Source organism: Monopterus albus, unplaced genomic scaffold (genome assembly GCF_001952655.1).
Source record: "Monopterus albus unplaced genomic scaffold, M_albus_1.0 scaffold577.1, whole genome shotgun sequence".
Classification (NCBI taxonomy): Eukaryota; Metazoa; Chordata; class Actinopteri; order Synbranchiformes; family Synbranchidae; genus Monopterus; species Monopterus albus.
Genome location: NW_018128457.1, coordinates 62,639 through 75,168, shown reverse-complemented (window position 1 = coordinate 75,168; position 12,530 = coordinate 62,639). Strand labels below are relative to the sequence as shown.

The 12,530-nt window shown below is 39.6% G+C and overlaps 1 protein-coding gene across 4 annotated transcripts; it reads right to left on the bottom strand.

Annotated features, from left to right (window-relative positions):
- Positions 1-6: 6 nt before the first annotated feature.
- Positions 7-11,823, bottom strand: cfap92 (cilia and flagella associated protein 92 (putative)). Of its 4 annotated transcripts, none has more exons than XM_020588634.1 (14): positions 11,643-11,823; positions 11,287-11,489; positions 10,629-10,848; positions 10,418-10,537; positions 10,170-10,289; positions 8,943-9,127; positions 7,933-8,768; positions 7,632-7,826; positions 6,105-6,360; positions 5,860-6,024; positions 4,452-4,640; positions 2,068-4,050; positions 1,559-1,688; positions 7-507 (listed from the first exon to the last, which is right to left on the bottom strand). In XM_020588634.1, exons 1-12 carry the CDS (start codon positions 11,755-11,757, stop codon positions 3,883-3,885), a joined length of 2,772 nt encoding a protein of 923 aa, XP_020444290.1. In that variant the 5' UTR covers positions 11,758-11,823; the 3' UTR covers positions 7-507; positions 1,559-1,688; positions 2,068-3,882. The 4 variants fall into 4 exon arrangements, with proteins under 4 accessions (XP_020444290.1, XP_020444291.1, XP_020444292.1 ...); XM_020588635.1 differs by lacking the exon at positions 1,559-1,688 and having other exon boundaries at positions 2,068-2,230; positions 3,584-4,050; XM_020588636.1 differs by lacking the exon at positions 1,559-1,688 and having other exon boundaries at positions 2,068-2,230; positions 3,879-4,050.
- Between the last annotated feature and the right edge of the window lie 707 nt (positions 11,824-12,530).

Genomic DNA, 12,530 nt, shown 5'->3' with positions numbered 1-12,530 from the left:
CACAGTTGCTGGATGTATTTTCATTTTAGGTGCAGACCTTTGAAAAATAAAAATGCTCTTCTCCATGTTGGGGGTGACTGGTGTGGGAATGTGTGAGCTTTTGTGAGTGTTAATAGGTGAATGGCCAAATAGTGTGAAAATGCTTTGAGTGTGCTATAAAGCTTAGAAAAGTGCTATATAAGTATAAGACCATTTACCATGTCTGTCAGAAGCAGGGCACTCAACGAATGCTATTTTTTATGTATACACTGCATGAATTAATATAACATCCCACATTAAGACAGACTTTTTAAAATATTTTCTCTAGGATCTCACTCTCTTTTTAAATAAAAGTCCTAACATGAACTGACATGTAGTCTGACTTGTTGTACAGAGAGATGTGTCCTGGGATGCAGCCATTTTTGCTGCTGAAGCTGCAGTTTGTACAGGGGCCTGGAGCCAAAGCCACACTCTCCATTTCCTCTGCTTTGATCTTCAGAGGTTCATCACACACAGTTGAGGCAATGGCTGCAACACAGAAAAGAGCTGGTGACTCACCAACTACAACCAGAGCATTGACAAACTTAAAAAAAAACAAAGTTAGATTCTGAACTGAAATACAGTAGGTACTATGAAAAATAGACAAAGCTGCAATAAGATTTTTTTTTATAAAAAAGTATTACCTTAAACATGAAAGGGGTCAAGCATAGCAATAAACCTGCATAGCATTATAACCAAGATCTGCAGCTCTACATGGCTTTATGGCAATTCATAGCCAGCTCTAGCTCATTGTTATAGGTGTCTGGCTGCAATGTCTGGTTCACTCTCACCTCTCTTAAAATCAGCAGCAGGCAGCTGATGGTGTGAAAAAAACGTGAAAAATAGCTGGTGAACAAAGTGGAGGGTTTAACAGCTAAAGAGTGTGAGTAGAGAACAAAGACAGAGCTAAAGAAGAGTGCATTTTGACCAGAAACATGATTTTAAATGACTGATCATTTGTTCTGTAACCGACCAGTGAGTAAATAACTGCTTTTTAGTAAGTTCACAATATCTGCTTAAAAGGTATGATTATAAACCAATCAGGCATAACATTCTGACCACTGGCAGGTGAAGTGAATAACACTGACTATCTGTTACAGTGGCATCTGTCAATGTGTGGGGTATATTAGGCAGCAAGTGAACATTCAGTCCTCAAAGTTGATGTTTTGGAAGCAGGAAAAATGGGCAAGTGTAAGGATCTGAGTGACTTTGACAAGGGCCAAACTGTGATGGTGAGATGACTGGGTCAGATCATCTCCCACACTACAGGTCTTGGTGCGTGTTCTTGGTTTGCAGTGGTCAGTACCTACCAACACTGTCTAAGGAAGGACAAATGGTGAACTGGAGACAGGGCCATGGACACCCAAGGCTCACTGATGATGAGGTTGATCTACTGTAGATTAAACTTTTAACTTCCATTTGTACTTTTCAAAAGATTAACATTTATTTGAATCTTTGTTAAAATGGCTGAAAATGAGAAACACTGTCCACTGGTCTCTATGAAGAGAAAGAGTCAGGGGCTGTAGTGGTGATATCACACCTAGAGTGGTGAGGCTGTTGAATGTGTCTATAAAGTCCTCCAACATGTCTTCATGACCACAGTTTTTACTCCTTTTCCGTAAGTTTTTCACTGAATGGTCGACACATCTGTGCTCTTGCTGGCAGGTGAGCTATGGAAGCAAACAGATTCACAGATGTTGCACAGTGAGCTGCAGAGTGACACGAGTGCCAACTGCCCGCTGACTCCTGTGTCCACATTAGGCAGGTGGTCAAACTGGTGTGGCTGACCAGTGTATGTATACACTGACATATGTCAAATATGCTCACAACTTGACCAAATTTAAAAAATAAATTATTGCAGGTTTTATAAAACTAAAACATTGTAGAAACAAATTTTTTGATAAGCATTTTTGTGGCAAAAGTGAGATGCTTGGGCACCCTATTAAACCCAAACTCGAAGTAATCAAATACTTCTAGGACTTAAAGTTTGTGAGTTCATTATGTCATGTCATCTGCTTTGTCCAAAATCAATAAATGTGAAAACTGTACCTTGAGATGTAGGCCTGGTTTCCTCAGTGAATAGTTTTTAGGCTCCTCTTTCCATTTCCTCCCATGTGACAACTCTGAGACGGTGCTGCTGACAGGAAGCAGCCTCTTCAGCCAGTGACTGTACTGAGCTCTGGCTGCATCAAGCTGTTCTTTCTGCAGTCACCTGAGGATCCACAGTACACCAACACATTAAACATCCAATAGATCTGATGCTTTACTATTCCTATAAGTATTAAACTAAATAGGGTGGACAATGATTTTTACTGCACAGGATGGTTGGATCAGCATTACAGAAACATGAATTTTGTTCGCTGCTGTTATATTGAAGTTTCTGCCAGTACAAATTTATTTTCCAATGTGGTGTGGAAATGTGTGACCCAGCAGACAGACTGATACTTGCTCAAATATCCACCATCTGGAACTTTGATCAAAACATATCAATACTGGCTTTAGATACTGAGACAACAGCCCAGACAGTTATAGGAAAAAATCTACTTTTGGATATTGTTAGACTTCTATATTCAGAGCACTCATGCTAGTTACAGCCTAGTCTCCCATCGCCATCACATAGCAGATCTTACCATGTTATGGCCTTGTGTTACTCACCATTTAAATACTGAAAACACAATGGCACACACAGAGCTTGCAAGACAAGAAAAAGTACTTGGTGTGCCAACCACTTCAAAACAATGGAGACTGCCAAATGCTTAACATACAAGTTGACAAAAGACACTTTAAGCTTAGCCTTATTTGTACTTAGCCTGATAGACAATTAATAGGTTGCCATATCTGATACTGACACTTGTTGGACAGGACTGTATGAAATCAGAATATGTACAGAGTTGATATTTGCTTCTAAGATACAGTCCTGTCATTTCCACAAAGGATACACTGAGTGTGCACCAAGCTCTGACTGGGAAGAGACAACATTAATTTATGTTCCCCTATGAGAACCTCCACTGCAGATCATATTTAAATTAGGCAGCCTGTTTTTATACATCATAAAATAGAACAAGTTTCACACCACATATGTAACTCTTTACTGTAGTCAAAGCTTGACTCAGCTCGACCTACATAAAGTCTCTCTCCTTCTTCAAATGCTTACTCATTAACTTTTGTGCTTCTAAATAGCTCCCATGTAAATCAGTTCTTCTGGTCACACATTACTTTTTTGTCAGCTGGATGGACACATGCTGTAGTGCAGAAAATAATGTTTCCTTGACAAGGTCAGGTCTGAACGTATGAAATATAATTAACATGTTGTGAATGCTGAAAATCTTAATGCTGTGTTGTGATTTTGCTTAACTGGCTCAATGTTTATTTTTGTCTGCCAACCTGCTTGGCTCCCTATGTTTTACCATCCATTTGATCTATTGCATACAAATCACTGCTAGCAAGTAACTTGCGCAACTAATCTAAAAATCTCAAGTAAGCAATCTAAAGTAACACTTAAAAATTTAGAGAATGTAAGTAAGTGGGCCACCTAGCACTTTAAGTGTTTTTTGTAGTGTAATACCTTTATTGAAGTGTAATTGTGTCCTCGGTACTATATCATATAACAACAGAAAAACCAGTTTAACAGCCATTCCCATGGGCCTGTTATGTGGGCTGCAGTAAGTGACATCTTGTGCCTGTATGGCATTCTGGTATATTAATTTGTTGCTTGACAAATTTCACAAGTCAATAAAGAAGCTTTCACTATTTGATTCTCAGGGACTGACACTAATTCTTGGTAACCTTTGGCCAGTTACTCACAAGAAAGAAAAAATATATCATCATACAACAAAATGAAGCACAACAAAAGGCATAACAAATCTAGTAGTTGAGTGTTTTGTGGCACAGCCTAACAACAGGAGGGATGCTGAGGAATGGGGGAGGTTTGCTGTAGAGTTCAAAGTCCTCATGGCGCTGGCTCCAGGCCCATTTGTCCCGTTCAAGAATGGGTTTCAATGTGTTGGCATGTAGGATGTTCTCTCTCCATGGCTGGAAGCACAGTGAACAGTAGTATTACTTATCACCTTAACCCTCTACTACTAACCCACCCTATGACTAAAGACCTCTGGAGAACAGCTACATGTTTCAGATTCTTTTGAAATGTTATTTTAACTGCAACTGGGACAGTAAATTATTGTGTGGTAAGGACAAATGAAGCAACAGCATGGCTAATATTATTAGTCATGTCATATTATATGCTATGCTATACTTTTATATTATACGATATGTTCTGTCAACAATTACAGAATAAGAAGATATAAAGAGTAAATAAGAATAAGTAAACAGTCATAAATGTTATCCCTGTGCTAAGGTCCGTGGGAATGTCAATAGACTGAACCTTCCTGTTTCTCTGAAAACCCACACTGATGGAAGATGAAGAGTGACATCACCTTTCGCAGCTCTTCCACACGAGCCTCATCTGGGTATCCGGGGTGCACTTTAGACACATCAGTCCTTGTACTTGTGAGCCAAATCCTAGAGGTAGTAACTGAGCTGGAGTCATTTTTAGAGGTCTCATCTCCAGGCTCCACTGTAGCACTGTGGTAATGTTGACAGTAGGTGAACCTCCGCCCTGGCACCTGAAGTTATCACCAGAGAAACATTTCTTTGTTAAACATTTGATTCCTTTCTGTGTTCATACACAAAAATATACAGTACTTCATTTTATCCTTGAACGACTAATTACATATACTGTACTTCATATTTTTGAATACAGATTCCTGGATGTTTTTGTCATACTATTAGGCAGTTAGGCACTGGGTTCCATCCATTTCTGTCTACCTACAGAACTCTACCACCTACTGTATTAGACATGTAAAACTTGCTTGTGTTGTGTCATCCATCCAGTGGGCAGTTCTGCCTGTAGTTTAAAGCAGTAATATCTGATTTTGACCACACTGGGACAGTGCAACAAACAGAACAGAGTTTTTAACAGAACACTGATATTGTATCACCTCATGAAATTGTTATGATTAATCTGTTAGCAAATAGTTGCCTATTTACGCATCCAGCTAATACAGAGCAACATCTGGCTCTTAAGCTGCTTTGTTAATTATAGCTAAGCTGCCTACCTTAGCGAGTGAACTAGTTCGTACTTCTGCAGGCTGTAAACATAAGTAATGACCTGAAGGATGTTAAAACATTGTGTAGAGCTGAAGGAACTGGAGAGTAAGGTGATAATGCTCCTTGGGTTTGTCACTATGAGTGACTCCATTCACATTTTACAAAGTCATTTGATCCAGTGTCAGTTCATACATGTTTGAAGAGTCTGAAATCAAGTGTAAATTATAAATCACTTCAATTATTTGGGTTGCTTCATTCAGTTCAGAGTCATAGTCACTGACTATGTAGTTTGTTGACTTTTAAGTTAAACTTTCACATCAGCATCGTTATGTACAGTACATAAGTAAGTGAATGTATCACTGTTCACACCATCCTTTAGCTCAGTGTTAAGTTTAGTATGTTGCTGGTTTAACCTGTTACATCCAGTTAAGCACAAAGCTAGCCCTACTATATACAGGCACCATTAGACAGCTAACTATGTGCAATAGAGTTACCACATCACATCTGCACACACTGGTCTCAGTCATCAGGGGAAGAGTTCCACAGCCAAAAGCTTCTCTTCAGTCAGCGACTATGGTGATTCATTAGAGCCAGTTCATTTTGAAGATTTGCTTGAAGGTTCAGTGCAGTGATGTTTACAGTGATGGATTTTAAAACATGGTTAACAAAACCATGTGGGATTTTAATTGCACATCATTTGTAGTAAAAATTTGTAGTGCACCTATGGACTCAAACCTTTGCCATCTCTTTCCAAAGCAGCTCCTTGGCTTGTTCATTTGAGTTGAAGGTCTGGATGCTGTAGTTGTGTGCTGGTCTAGCTTCAGCCTGCTCCGTCCTTAATACAGCAGCCTCTGGCTTCTGCAACTGTTCACTTTTCTCTTGCACCTTTTTAATATTTTCCTGAAATACATTGAAACACATGAGATGCCCTCTTAATAAATGAGGTTCCACTCAGACTACTGTACTTTAGGCTTACAGACCTGAATAAAGTCCCTCCGCTGGCCCTGCTGTCTCCATCTCATGTATTCTCTGTTATGGGTGTCAAGCGGCATATGTGTTTTCATCCTCACAGGCATAGTGGACATGTTCACTTCAGAGTTTGCTCCAGCTTGTTGCTCCCAGTGCTCAGTACATGTGCCAAATTTTTTGCTCATGCTGAGGATCATGTCAGCTGAGGGGAAGAGATCATACTGCACCACATCTTTGAGTTGCCTTACTTCACACAGCTGGCTTAACCTAGGCAAATTAAAAATACATTTTTGAAAAGATCTATCATTTTTTACACATTTAATTAAAAATAGATTTTTAATGTCATCTTCCGGTAGCTATATACAAGAATTTGAACCATACAGTTAACTGCTTACAGCTAGTACACATCATTATGTAGAGTTTACTTTAGTATGACAAATTAATCTTGGTCCAAGATGTACTTAGTAGCTGATTTATCAGACCTGGATAAACTAACACTGATGGAGACCATTAGTTGCAGTTGAAGGAACTAGTAATTAGACCTTTAATCTAAATTGTTTTTAAACGGCAAGAATAAGCATTCAAACATTTGCTGTTTGTAAATGGACACTGGACACAGTATTGTGACAAAAATACTCAACTCAAATGTCAATTATTTGAAGTTAAATTATGGCACATCTGGTGTACTGTTTTAGATTTTAGAATGCACCAGCCCAAGAAGCAATTGTTTTCCATTCAAGACATTATGAGATAGATACTAGACAGACTACTGTTATGGAACACACTACTTGTTGTGCTTTCACACTACCAAGCAGTGTGAAAGTGCTTTGAGTGTGCTGTAAAGTGTAGAAAAGCGCTATACAAGTATAAGACCATTTACTTAAGCATGTTTGAAAGGTTTCCTAATACCGTTCTTAAAGTTGCAGTAACATTTTTAATAATAAAGGTGGACTCGTGGAGAATTGTCACCCAACAAGGTACATTTGGTATTAAATACATTTGCACCATCTTTCACGTCACTGGTTTGGTTTTGCAGGCCACAGTTTTATTATTTTGGTTCAGTCTCACTGCTCTTATCGGTATCCTGCACAGTCAGCAGCTGTTTTCAGCTAAGAAGCTTTAATAGATCCGGGGCAAAGTACATGCTCAGCACCAAGTAGTAGACAGCTAAAGTTAGCATTTAACAGCTAAAAGGCAGGACATTTTTAAGGAAATTAGTGGAGACCAAAACCGAACTAAATACTGAATGTTGGATTTACATTTACCAAGTAACATTGCATTAGCTAGAAACACAGTGTTTAAAATGTTTACTGAATGTATAAATAGGAAACTGTTTTCATACAAATTTGCTTTTATAATGAAAATTATGTGTTGTTTATACAGTGTGCTACTGTCATCAAGTAAAAAAAGTGTAAATGATTCATTTAAGACAACAGCATGGACTGCTGTGCTGTACAAGGTTCGTAGAAAATGGGATACAACATGTTAAATCACAGGTACCATTCTTTAAAACCTCTGTTTTCTCAGTATACAAGTACCTTGATAACGCTTGGAAGCAGGCTTGGGGGACCATGCCTCTAATGTAGACAAGAGGCTGTCTCATGATGGCCTCTAGGGACTCGTGTAGATGAATAGGACTCAGGCCCACATCTAATGAGTCATAGATGCGCTTGAAGAAACCCAGGTTTGAATTGTAGAGGACTATCACCTGCTCCTCCTCACTCCCACTTAGCCTGCAAAACGTCACACAAACTGACTATAGGATTCTCACTGGAATTTAAACATGCTATCCAACTAGATAGCACAGCTGAAAACTTAACACAGTGTCCATGGGCTTACTTCATAGGAACAGCCTCCCAGAGCCTCCTCACTGCTTTATGTTTCAGCCCTTCAAGAACAAAGATGTGCATCCTCTTATCTAGCACATGGAATCCTGTAACAAAATCCAGATCCTTGCTCTCATCATGCTTAGAATTTATGTAATTTGATAGGCATCTCTCAGTGGTTTCCAGTGAGGCTGACGTGTTGATTCTGAGGATTTCTGATCTCAGCTTGGTCATCACAGAGAAGTTGTTGTAATCAAAGAGGTAGATAATGCGCCCAAATGGTCTGCCATAGGAATCTATCTCACAGCTGTCATTCTTAACATTGAGTGGACAAGCTATCTCAACCTTGACTTTGAGTTGAGAATTGGCCTCAAAATAGTGGCCCTGTGGCATAGGCTCTCTGCTAGCTATTGTGTCCATAATCTTCCTGCTCCATGTACTTCTATTCCTGCCCAGCAGCAGAGGTTGAGGGCAGCATTTTATTGGTAAACATGCCTTTATACTTTTCTTCCCAAATAGCAACTCAGAGAGGTTTAGATTCACAATTCCATGAGAGTTAAAGTCCATCATTTTCTGTTTGAACAGTGCTACACTGCTTTGCGCATCACCATCCGACCTCATGCCAAACTGAGTTTTTGGCATCTCTTCCAACTTTCTGTCATGATCATGAACCTCTATCTGCAGGGGTGGACCAGAGAGGAACTCTTGGAGCTCCTGAGGACTCATCAAACCAGTCAGAATCACATTCACATCTCTGAAGTAGATATTGGCACCATGCTTGTGATAGTCTGTTCTGTGCATGTGCAAGTTATGGAACTTGTACTGGCAATATACAGGGATGCATTTTTCCTGGAAAAGAAATAAACCACAGAATCACTTGCAAAGTTCAGTGCTTAATAAGGTTATAAACGCTCCCTAATGCATAAGGAAGAAATGTGCACCCTGGGCATGTGTTGAATACACATATGTACAGCATGAGCCACGGATCATTGTAAGAATCATGAAATGAGATGGAAGTCACACCTGCAGAATGTGGAAAGGAACCGGGGATGAAGGCATTGAGGTGGCTGACAAAATTGTGATGACCAGTGGATTGAGTTCAGCTTTCAGTTGGCCAGGTATTAGAGGTTTGTCGAGAGAGATGTTGCAGATGACCTCAAATACACCAGATGAGCAGACTGGGAACTGTCCAGTAAACGAGGTCTCACCTGGAAGTCACAGAAATAAGACAAAATTGCTTTCTTTTATGGTTAACAGTGCCTAAAATTTTAAATCTGACAGTTAGCAGGGAGCTAGCAGTGACAAATCACCATGAACATATTTGTCAGGTCCGCTCGGCACGACCTGCCTCTCTTCCGCCTTTCTCTCCTCTGCTCTCTCGATCCTGCAGAATCTGCACCTCAGCTGTGTTGCTTTCAGTAATTAGCGACTCGTTTGTCGGTGCGCACAGCTGGGGTGCATCCCGATGATTACCTTCCTTATTTATACCTCCTGCAGATGCTCCGTTGTCGCCGGAGCATTAATATACCTAACTTGCATACCCCGTTACAGCCCTATATTCGTGGTATGTATCAAATGTCGTTTTGACTTCCACATTGACAGTTCCTGTGCTGTGGATCTCATTGTGTACGTAGGTTATATGTTTTGTGTTATACGTCTTTAGATGTCCACGCTGACAGTCCCTGTGCTGTGGATCCCTTTGTATGTTTTTTTGTCCATTATGTTAGCTAGACGTTAATTTTTGATATCCATGCTGACAGTTCCTGTGCTGTGGATTTCTTTTTTGTTCGCCAGTCCTCCTGGTTCATTTGTTTTTTCACCTGTACGTCCTCATCCTCACTCTCCTGTTTTTTTGCCGTTAGCCTGTCTTCTCCCCTGGTTGTCCTGTTCTCCTTAGCCGTATTTGCTCAGCCCTGGTTGTATGTGTTGCTCAACTCTGTTCCTTTTTGTAATCCCAACCAATAAACCACCTGTTTTTTTACTAGCACCTGGGTCAGCACTCTTGAGTCCATCCTCAGGTCTCCCTCACCCTCCTGGTGAGGCGGACTAAACCGTAACAATATTCAAGTTATTCAGAGGATGAATGCTAATGACTTTAGTCATTAGCAATTAGTCATTTAGTCATTCCTCTGTTGCACTATATGTGCAACAGAGGTTGCACATAACTATTGCTTTGTTTTAAGGAGTCACATACCTAAACGTTTAGGAACTACTTTCAAAACTGTTTGTGTAAATACAAGGTTGACTCACCTGCCAACAAACAAATGGGACTGATTTCAACAGATGTTGTGCCAATATTTTTGATGGTGTCAAGATCATCAGTTGTCAGGTTTTGAAAACCAGTTTTCATTTGTGGATCCAACTTCTTATCTATAAAAAGGATTATGAAAGGTATTTATTGTGGCTTATATTAAAGAATATTAGCATAACATTTACATTTTTCTGGTCAACACTTAAAATTCTGTAATTTAAAGGCAAATTAAAAAAAAGAAACATACCTGTTTCTGAGCCCATCTCTGAATTGGAGTTAAACTTTGCAGAACTTTTGTGCTTTTTTGATGTGAATGACTTCTTCTCACATATGTTTCTCAGATTGATTATCATAGGCTTGATGCCACCTTATAGGGTAAAAAATATCATGTTCATTCAACATATAAAAAAATATGTAAAATGTTGGGATTTTGGTAACAAGCTGAAATCCATGCTCACCACACATGTCTGTTGCATCCTCAGGCTGATCCAGTGGCAGCCTGAAGGCTTTCAGTCTTTCATAGCGGGCCTGGCTGCACAGTTTTTCCTTACTGTTCCATATCTGGAGCTTGATCTTGTGAGGAAGTAGCCTGATCAACATGCTCCTGGTGACTCTGACATTGAAATTTTGGGTCCAGCCAACCCATATCTGGTCTCCTTCACGCCAGGTCCTCAAGATCTATTAGAAAATTCATACATTTATTTTTGCATTAGATGCATTTAACTAAACATTATTCAGCAACAGGATGTTAAGCAGGTTGTACCAGAAAATTCATCCACATGTTAACAATATTAAGAAGAAGAAGCTTTATTTTATTGTAACATTGTGACATGTACAACGAAATTTTGTTTGGAGCCAAGGGCCCCGGGCTGCTGCATGCGTACATGCCGCCATCACGGGCAACTTGGGGGGTTCAGTGTCTTGCCCAAGGACACTTTGACATGTGGGCTGCAGGCACCGAGATTTGAACCTTCAACCTTCCTACTGCACCACTGTCACCCACATTAGCTCTTATATGCAATAAGATGATATAGCTGTATTACTGTTGTACATTCAGGATATTCATGAATTGTTCATTAAAAACACACACATGCACCAGATCATACATCTGATTACCTTGAACTCATCTTCTTTGTACATTTTTGCTACTGGTCCAAACACTATTAGGTCCACTTTGACTCGCTCTGTATCATTTGGCAATAACATGTATTCAATGTGATAGCAGCTCTGAGCTTTGTGGGCTTTTATCAGAACAACGGCTGAGTTTTTATTCATGTTCTTGGCCTTTTCAGGAGCCTCAGGGGCATCAGCTTCTTCACCTAAAAAGGGACAGATGTTTGTGAATGAGAAAGGATATAAGGAATCTGAAATCTTGGTTTCTAAATTATACTGTAGTTGTGATTTGTATATTCAGCACACTGAGATTCCCACACCTACTCATTTATACTGTATGTTCTGTATGACAAGCTTACCTACTGGAACAGCTAAAGCAATGTAAACTGTCCACGTGACGTAATATGAGCAGTCATCTATTTGTGATGTGATATCCTCAGTTGCACTTGACCTGTTTTCCAAATCGTGCTCCATGGATGACAAATCAGTCTCAAGGATAAGGACATCTTCCAGTTCTTTATCTGTAGCCTCTCCATTATCAGCTAGCTCTGCCTCTGACATACTGCCCATGGGCTCTGATTCCACCTTAATATTTTCCATGAAACATGCTGTAAAACAAAAGGGTTAATTAAATGGAAAGTAGGAGGATTTTAATGTTAACATTTCATATCTAGCCCAGAAATATGACCACAATGGAATCACAATCTCTATATTCATAATTAATTTATGGTACCTCTGAAAACTCACCAAATACCAGGCAGATGGCACCCAAAGTAAAATGCTAAAAATATCTAAACACCTTATTTAGAGACATTTAGTTGTGTTACATTTAGTTTAGTTACAACATAATCTGAGATATTTGACAACAATAGTCTCATTACACAGTTATTAATGGGTAAACTGATGGTATTTTTAGGAAAATAAATAATGGATTTGGTTCATGGGATCAAAATAAAACTGGCGTTTTTGTATTTCATCTTGCTAGCTATAACTAGCTCTGCTAAGTGCTTTTGCTTTCATCAATTACCTAAATAAAGACCTACAAGTTCCTGGGCTCCAACTATCTCCCAGGACCTGAAGTGGAGGTCCAACATCAGCACCATCATCTAAAAGGCACAGCAAAGGATGTACTTCCTGCACCAGCTCAGGAAGTTCAACCTGCCCCGGGAGCTGCTGATACAGTTCTACAGACGAATCATCGAATCTGTTCTCTGCACCTCCATCACTGTCTGGTTTGGTTCAGCTAT